Here is a 9,259-nt window from a genome sequence, read left to right as displayed (position 1 = left end):
GCCATGCCGTCATACCTCGTTTACCTGGACTCCCGAACGTTTAAATATCGTAAGGGGTATGGAAAATGCTATCACCTGCAAGGTCATCGAACGCATCATCCAGGATGGCGGTGGGGTCGCAATGGATTTTAAGGAGCATGGCGGCGAGGACGACCACGGGCAGCATGAGGGAGACGGAGGCCACCGTGAGCTTGGAGCACGTGTCGGGGGCTCGGCCGCACACGGGTGTATCGGGCAGAGGCTTGACGGCGGTTCGTCGTGGTGCTCTGGGCGGCGACCGTGGACGCTGTGGCAAGGTTCGCGGCGTGGTGGTGGCCGGCTCAGCGGGCACCCCGCCGTCGGCCGCTGCGTCCCCGAACAGTTCGCCGGACGGGCCCAGCGTGGACGACGCCTCCTTTTTGGCGTCCACGGCCTTGGACATGTCGGCGTCCCCCACGCCGGCCACGACTGGGACGTCGCACAAGACGATGGCGTCGGGAACGGGCGTCTCGGGTGGCGCGGGAACTGGAGGCGGCGTGACCGCTGACGGGACCACCGGTGCCGGGGAGGATCGAACCTCTAACGGAAGTCTCACGTCTGCGGCAGTAGAACGAAAGCAAACAGGAAAAGTATAGCGTTCTTATCCTTTCCTCCTTGGTGAGATTGTTGTTTCAAGTTCCCCACCCTTGACGCGGCCCTCGGCCCACCGCGCCGTGGTCGCCGACGCGGACTTCCTGATGGCGGGCATCGGGTTAGCGCGACGCGGCACCACTAGCCCAGGGACATCCTGGCTGTCCGCACCCAGCAGGTCCATGGAGTGTGACAGCGCCGCCTTTGCAAGGACACACCTCAAACCTCGACCTCATCAGTCACCCTCGCGGCCGGCCAGCCAAGCCAGCCAAGCCAGCCCACCTGGACCTCCTGCATGGTGCGCTCCGATGTGAGGTCGCAGTACACGGCCGCCTCGTCGTCCCCCTCCTCGTCGCCCTGCTCGTCCCCGGGGTCGCGTTTCTGGCCGTGCGTGGCGGCGCCGCCGCCCGCGGCCACGCCGGGGGGCGAGGACGGCGACGTGCTTCGGGGCGAGGCGGCGCGGCACGTCACCTCGTCCACATTGCGGCGGGGCGGGCACGCCGGGCACGCCGGGCACGCCGGGGATGGCGGCGAGGCTTGCTGCCGCAGCTCTTCCGGGCCTATGCCTCGGCCGCCCTCAGACGCCGGGGAAGTTGGCTCGCTCAGCAGGTCGGCTGGACCGCCCCGGAGGCCGCCCCGGAGGCAGCACGGCACACGGCCTCTCCCTGGCCCGGGGCCTCGGCCTCGGCGGGGGACCTGGAATCCAATGATAAGGCGGGGATTGTGCGGCCGCGGCCCGACCCCTCCTCGCCCCGCCGCGCCCTGCCTCACCGGGCCTCGCCCAGAAACAAACCCGTTGCCGGTGCTCCTGAAACGGGCTTAAACCGCCACTATCTTGGGCCGGCGAGCCGGGCCACCCGGCCGTGTGGGCCACCCCTGTGGACGCGTGTGGGCAGAGTGCACGGGCCTGGCGGTGCAGGATGTTGCAGTCATCTCACCTCACTGCTACTCTCCGGGGACGGCGCTGGGTGTGGGTCCTCTCTGGCCTCCCCCGCCCTGCCGCTGCGCGTCCTGTGCGCCCCGAGGGCCCCGAAGGCCGGCCCTGGCCGATGCGTCATGCTGGACGTCGCACTGGGGCCGCTGCTGCGGTGGTAGCAGGAGCAGGCCGCCTCGGCCGCGGCCACGGCAGCCTCCACCTCATCCCAGCCGCAGCCGCCGCAGCCGCCGCAGCCGGCACCACAGGAGTCCCAGTGGTCCCAGTGGACGTGGTGCGGCTCGGCGGTCACCGCCACGCCCGGCACCGCCACCCCCCTGCAGGACTGCATGGCAGGGGTGCCTCGCAGCGAACCGCCCTCCCGGCCTGCCTGCTGGGCCTGGTTAGCTTGGTGGCGCCGGAGCATGGCCTCGAAGGCCGCCTGCAGGTCGAGGCTAGCCGCTCCAGCGTGGTTGCTGCGCCTCAAAACCATGTCAACATTTCAATTTTTGCAAATGATCATTAGAGTGAATCGACGCACATTCGCACTCGCTCACTCGGCGATGCTGCAGTAGGACGACCTCGCCGAGGTGGGCGGGGGCCGCGGGTGCAGCCCTGCAGTGGACCCGGAGGCCTCGCTGCCAATGCTCACACTTGCCTCGCTACCGCGGCTACCCCCTGCGTGAGGGCCCAGCTGCAGGCCGCGGTCCGAAGGGCTGTGGAGATACCCCGCGCTGCGAGAGACTGTCGTGCGGCGAGGGGGCGCTGGGGCCGAAGCGGCGATACTCACGCGCGCGGGGGCAGGGCGGCTGTGCTGGGGGTAGCGCTGCTGGAAGAACTGTTCAGCGGGACCCTCAAGGGCGAGCCGGCCGTTGTTTTCTTAGTCCTCCAACATTGTCAAGAGAGACTTCCTGTTATACGGAATCGGTAAGATTAAACCGCTTGGCATCAGCACTCACTTCAGCTGGATCCCGCCGGGCCTGACGGTAGTCCTGGCGGTCGTCCTGGCCGTGAAGGAGCCCCTCGCGCGCCAGTGTGTGGCCGCAGTCCGCGGGGCCTCCGGCCCGGGCCGGGCGGTGTCAACCTCAACGGCTGCACTGCGCCTGCGGAGCAGAGGCGGCCGTCAGCGACCTAGCCGCGTCGGCGTGCTTTCGGTTGCAAGCCACGCCCACTTACCTCGGCTCACCTGGTCATGGTGGCAGCCGTGCGCACCTTGGCGTGGTGGAGGCCGTGCTCGCCGCCGTCGGCGCTGCCTCGGCCACGCACCCTCTCTCTGACGGCGACCCCCTTTCTTTCTGGTCGCCACACTTTCCATCAGTCAGCAAGTTTTATGTATCTCTTACCCCCATAATATGGTCGTACAGGACTGAGAGACAGCGCTACTGTACCCGGTTCGGATGCAGCCAGCGTGTCGTAATGAATGGATCTCCGTTGCGCTGTGTTTCCATGCATGCCTACCATGTTGCGGGTCGCCCACCGTGGCCGTCGTGGGCCTCGCCGCCGTGCCGGGAGGCTTCAGCCCGCGTGCGGTGCTTGGCCCGGGCGCCTTGGACTTCCGCAGCCACGACAGGACGTCCTTGTTGTCCTCCAGGGCGTGGCGGATGCGCAGGCTGGCGGGTGCCTGCGCCCACCGGCCGGCCAGCACCGCCTGTAGGGCCCAGGGACCGCGGTTCAAACACCATCGCGGTACGGTTTTTGCGTTCGGAATCCTCTGCAGACATCATTACCGGCTCCTGCCAGTCGGCAGTCATGTCCGCGGCCCGCGGGCTGGAAGCCGCCATCGACCAGGACGGCGTCGTGCTTCACATTCAGAGTGTTCAGAGTCGAGCGTCGTTTGGCGCGCACGCCCCCAACTGCTATCCCGCCAGAGCGCTGCCAACATAACCTAGGAAACAATCACCACTGGGCCAACACCGACCGAGTGCAGCCTGTCGTCCCGAAACTAGCTGACCTAAAAAGTGGCAACATCCCCTCTCACGAAAGAAAACGTGCAGACGGTGAGGCAGTCTGTCTGTCTGTAAGCGACAAACCTTTGTCTTTGCTATTTAAAATGGAGTGCGTCGAAAACGCACTTAATCGCATCGCTTGGCCGCCAAATGAGTGTTGCGAAGGCGCTTCGCTTTGCTGGCGTGGCGCGGCGTGGTCGGCGTGGTCTCTGGGTCGCCCGCCCAGCGGCAGCGGCCAGCTGGTAAGGCACGACAAGGCACGGCGGCGTCCCTTCACCTGTTGCGCCGCCGCGACGCGGCCATACCCCACGCCCCGAGGGCCCCTGGGGCGGTGCGCGGAGTATCGGCGCGGGGAGTCCCGGGCCGTGCTGCCTGCAGCGCCCCCTTGCGGCCTAGCGAGGGGATAGCGACGCCATCCCGCCCCTCGGCCTCGGCGCCTCGGCCAGGTAGAGGGAAGGCCCGCGCCACCGTCTCGCTGTCTCGCTCCCACCCGCAGGGAATCCGCGGCGAGACGAGGACAGACGGCGCGTTTCGCTCGGCGCGCGACCCGGGCAGCGTGCGGCGGCCAGTCCCACTGGCGGTCGGTTCGCCGGGCACTCCCCGGCCCCGCGGCCGGCAGTGGCACTCCACCGCCGAACATTATATTTTCGTCTCAGCTGATGGCCAAGGCCGATATTAATATTCCTCGTTTCATGCAGGATTTATGACCCGCAGCGACTGGCCGTATAAAGAAGTGGCGACCGAGTGCTGCCGGCTGGTGGGTTGGCTCGGACAAAAATGCGGGGCTCGGAGCGGGAACACCCGCTTCCTGTTTGCAGCAGGGTTGCCTGGTTCCGGCCGCGGCGGCGCTCACGACGGCCGCGTCGTCGGCGTGGTGAGCCGGCGGCAGGGGCGTGACGTGCTTGGCTTTGCCTCGCGGTTCACTGCGGCACGACGTGGCGCCCAGGAAGGCGATTCAACAAAGTCGCGTGGCTGTGGAGTTGCTGTTGGCAAATACTGCAGCAAATCTCGGGCGCCGCGTCCTGCCGCCGCCCCTGCAGGGCCTGGGGAGGGAAGGGGCGCGCTGTTCCGAAAGTGGCTCGCCGTCCCCGTCGCTCCATGCGGCCGACCTAACGAGACGCTGGAGCTTCGGACGCCGCCCGCCACTGCACCGCGGTGCTGGCCTTTTCGCGGAAAGCAACGCCCTCTGTGTCGCACGCGTCGAGCCGCGGCGAGCGGCCCGCACTCCGGACGCCACCCTGAGTGGCGGGGCAGTGCAGAGCAGTGGCGGAGACGGACACGCGAGCGGGACATTCCACCCGGTAGCCCGCCGCACCCCGCCGCACCCCGCGCTCTGCTGCATGGCGGGGTCCTGGCGGGGCGGGGCGGGGCGGGGTGCGGCGGGGCCATTCCTTGGGCACGCCACCTATATTATAACAATTTTTGAGTCATTACGGTCACCGTTCCGCCCCCGCCCGCCGAGGTAAGAACACAGTGGCGAGGTGTTCCATTCCACTTACGACGGCCCGCTGCTCCAGTTCACAGTGGCGCGGTGCAATGGCGCATTCCGGCGAAGGCCGCGACGACAAGCTGCGTGTTTGTTTGTCCCGAACGCGGCGACGCGGCCGGCGTTAGCCTGGACTGGAGGCGAAGCCAGCCAACCCGACTTGTGTTCTGTTGGACATATTTTTTTCCGCTGAGAACCTTGTCGCAATTTCCCGAAATGACTGCGCCCGCCACACCTGGCGTTTGGATGAGTCAACGTCAGGACGCTTCTCGAACATGCCGCCACCTGTCCGTGTCGTGACCGCGCGCCCCGCCGCGCTGCAGGTCGTGCTGCAGGCCGCGCCGCCCGCCGCAGTGGAGAGCGCGGCCCACGTCGCCAAGTAGTGCAGGCGCATTCGCGGCCCGACCGCCCTAGCGTGCGAAGGCGTTTGCTTGCGCTGCCGATCACGTCATCATCCAACCGAAAAAGGCAAGGGAGAGGTCGCCGATCCGGCGGACGAAAAGCGGGGAAAATCACGTGATGATAATCGTTGCCTTCGGTTTTCAGTTTTCTCTCTGACGATGAAGCTCTCCCTGGTGCTGGTGTTGGCGCTGGCCTGCCTCGCGGCCGCCGGGCCCCACTCCGGGGCCAACGGTGACTCCGGGCCCCTCCACCACAGGCCCCGCCGCTTCCTGCTCGGCTGGGACGCCGCCGACTCTTTCTTCCACAACGTCGCCGCCGAGGTGCACCGGGCCTGGGCCGCGTCGGCCAGGTGGATCAGGCACTTGGTGTTCTGGGCGCGCCACCACCCCGAGAGCAGCACAGTGTACCGCTTGCGGGTGCCCCACGGCGGCGGCGTCGTGGCGGTCATCAACGCCGGCGGCCAGAACGGAGGCGAGCACCACCAGCACGGCGAGCACCACCAGCACGGTGACAAACCCCACCGCCACCACAGCGCCCTTGTCTGGGACGGTAAGAAGCTGTCCTGGCAGCACTCCGACGTCCACAGCAAGAACGACAAGACGGCCTCGGGCAAGTTCGTCACCGTGGCGCACGCGGGCGTCACGCAGAAGCTGCCGCTCGCCCTGCTCGCCAAGTACCTCTCGCACGTGCCCGCCGGCAGCCACATCAACGTGGACATCCGGGGCTCGTCCTGGCACAACCTGCGGATCGTGCTGCGCGTCATCGGCCGCCACGGCGAGAACAAGAAGAAGAGCGTGTCTGTGCTGCTGTCCACCGTGCTGAAGCACATCAAGGAGCACCTCAAGCACCACAAGTCCTCCGAGGCCCACTCCAAGAAGGCGTCCAAGAAGTCGTCCAAGCTGCGCTGGGACGGCCACCAGCTGCAGTGGGCTGGCGTCCACCTCGGCGGCAAGCACGTCCGCCGCCAGCTCCGCGTCACGCAGGGTGGCGTGTCGCAGGTCGTGCCGTTCTCCGTGCTCGCCAAGCACCTCAAGACCATCCCCGCCAACAGCGACATCAGCTTCGAGATCACCGGGCACACGCTGAAGGACCTGCGCGTGCTGCTCCACGTCCACAACGTCCACGGCGTCAAGAAGCACACCATCTCGCTGCTCGTGTCCAAGCTTGTCAAGGAGGCCGAGGCCAGCAAGCACGGCGCCTCCGCTAAGAAGAGCGGCCCGGTGCTGGCCCGCGTCGAGCTCAAGCACCCCAAGAAAAGCAATGAGGGCAAGAAGAAGTACACCGAGTCCGTGCCCGTCGCGCAGGCTCAGCAGGTTTGAGACACGCCACTGTTACTCGTGTCACTTGATGAGAGTATTTTTTAACGCTACATGAGTGCTGACAATACTTTTTAAGACTAATGATGAAGAATAAATGATTTTCTCTCAGCCAGCAGCACGCTTGGTTCGGCAGGGTGACGCCGCCTGCGGAGCGCAGAGTAGGCAACCCGTCCTGCAGCTGCGTTCCGCTGCGCCGAGCTGGCCTACCTTGCAGGCGCGCGTTCCTCTCGCCCCCTCCCTTCCCCCACCTCCATCAGTACCAATTCCAGGGGGCGCGGCGATTGCGGAGACCTCGGCGCCGGTCCGCCCGCGGCCGCGTTTCCGCCGGCAAAGTTGCCGGGACGCAAATCACAATATTCCTCTGCGCGGTGCCGCGGCAGCAGCTCGCGGCCCCCGTGGGCCAACTTCTCACCTGTGGCGCGGCTGGCGCGGCTGGCGAGGCTGGCCTAGGTTAAGGGGCAATTATCCTGGAGCCGTGACGCCTCAGCGTCCCCTGGAGGGCCCTGGAGGGGCATTCCTTTGACCCACCGCACTCTTAAAGCGCCCCGGAGGTCGAAGTAATTCACCCGTTATGCGGCGCGGGGCGCGGCACTGCCGGCGCTGGCGGCAACCGCTGAACCGTCGGCCAGGCTGCAGGCTGGAATCTGGCACTGGAGGCTGACTCGGCATGAGCCTCCCATTTCCCGCTCTTCGTTCCAAAAGCGTGGAAAATGTCAACAATCATTTTCCGAAGATAGGGTTTCAGGGCGCTCGCGTCGCCGCGAAGAAATTTCTTTACACAGCGGATTTACACAACAGCGCCTCGCCCGACGCGTGCGCTGCAGCCCTCCAGGCCTGCATGCCTCGGAGCAGAGATGAATCAAATCATCGCCGCAAGATTGCATCCAGGAAATGCAATCAATGTCGGTGTAATGTTTGCTTGCAAGGGCGGGCCCGGCGGTGTGGGCGCGGTGTGCGGTTGCCGGCCACCCTCCGGCCGCGCCGCCGCGCCACCGCACCGCCGCACCCCACGCTGCACAAACGTTGCGTTAAGCGCCACAAAAGAAGCCTATTTGTGAGCTATTTACTCAGGGATATTTCGATGGCCCGGGGATAGGCGAGGGGAGGGGATAGGCAGGCGGCCCGCCCCGCTCCATAAGGGCGCGGTTTGGTGGTTGGCGTCGCCTAGCCTCGCTCATCCCAGCCGGCCGAGTACACCCCTGGGGACCGCGCTGCGTGCGACTGCGTGGTGGGAGGGCTAGGCGGGGCTGCAGGGATGCACCCGATAAGACGTCGCGGGCCGAAGGTGCCACCCTTACCGTGCTTCGGCGGCGTGCCGCGGGCAGCGCAACCCTTGGAGTGGCTGCCGCACGTTCTGATTGCCTCGTGGGGACAGCCGGTGAGGCGGCAGGGTGTTGCACCCCGACGCGGCCAGGACGTGGCCACCGCCGTCGTCGTCGAGGTCGGCGTGCGTCGTGCTGCCTGCCAGCAGCGAAGCCGTACACAAACAACAACGCACCGACCACTCAGGCGCACAGCAAAAAAAAAAGCAGAAACGGGAAAAAAGTCTTCCGTGTGATGCGAACCTTGGCACGAGCCTAACTGGGTTGTACGGATGACATGGTGCCCCTTCCCCCACCTGTGCCACGGCCAGGACGAGCCCCCTCCCCCTCGCCTTTGCGTTGCGGCGTTGCGTTGCTGGTGGCGTCAACCTGGCGTACAATTGGCTTATGTGCCGAGTGTATTGGGCGAGCAGCGGCCGTGTGGGCCTGGCATGCACACCGTTCGTACCGTTCACTGCACTGGCAGCAGGCATGCCACGCCGCCACGGGCTACCGGTTACTGGCGCAGCAGCAATAGACAAAAACAAAACACTAATAAAGCAAACGGAAATCAGTCCCATCGTAATCAACTGACTGGAACACGGCAGACGGAACAGAGAGACCCGTGTTACCGTGCCTGGGCCGGAGAGTCAATTCATCCAATTTTCCACGGACTTCTCATCATTTTTTTGTACTTAGGGTGTGCGATCCGTACGGCCGACGCGGTCCGATGAGCGCCCTGCTCGTTTTCTCCTTGCCGATGTTGACTCGGGAGTGGCTGGGACGGGCTGGGGTCAGCAGCGATGGGGTTGCGTAAGCACTCGCCGCTCCTAATATGCTCCGCAGGGACCGCGGAGGCGCCGCCAAGACGGGCAGCCGCGATTTACTCTTAGCTGGCAGAACGTCCGGATTATGGTAACGACTAGCCTGGTTTCCGAAAGCCGCTTTCGTCGCTGTCTATCTCGCACGCATGTGGCGTCCTCTGTGGGTGCGAGAGAGACGGCAACGAAGGCGGAGTCAGTGTGCTGCCTCCACCGCGGCGCACTTTCTGGCCGTGGCGGCGGGCATTCCGCGTGGGCGAGGCAGCAGACTGGTTCCGGGAGTACCGTTTGCGTCGCTCTGCCTCTCTCGCACTTCAGGCGCGTCCCGTGTAGGCGCGAGATAGGCAGAGCGACGAAAAGTCGACTCTCGGAATCAGTCTGCAGCCGCGGGCTGCGGGGTAAAAAAGCGAAAGCGATACCACCAGCAGACTGCCTCCGAAGCGATCGCTCTGTCTCTGCCGC

General features: G+C 65.8%; 1 protein-coding gene across 1 annotated transcript; it reads left to right on the top strand.

Annotated features, from left to right (window-relative positions):
* The first annotated feature begins 5,296 nt into the window (after window positions 1–5,296).
* On the top strand, window positions 5,297–6,784 carry LOC117654080. Its single transcript, XM_034400247.1, has 2 exons — window positions 5,297–5,422; window positions 5,501–6,784. The coding sequence occupies exon 2, from the start codon at window positions 5,515–5,517 to the stop codon at window positions 6,673–6,675; it is 1,161 nt and encodes a 386-aa protein (XP_034256138.1). The 5' UTR covers window positions 5,297–5,422; window positions 5,501–5,514; the 3' UTR covers window positions 6,676–6,784.
* Window positions 6,785–9,259: the final 2,475 nt, after the last annotated feature.

The sequence above is a fragment of the Thrips palmi genome, unplaced genomic scaffold (genome assembly GCF_012932325.1).
Source record: "Thrips palmi isolate BJ-2018 unplaced genomic scaffold, TpBJ-2018v1 HiC_scaffold_10, whole genome shotgun sequence".
Classification (NCBI taxonomy): Eukaryota; Metazoa; Arthropoda; class Insecta; order Thysanoptera; family Thripidae; genus Thrips; species Thrips palmi.
The sequence above is the reverse complement of the archived record's forward strand: the minus strand, read 5'-3'. Positions and strand labels throughout refer to the sequence as shown.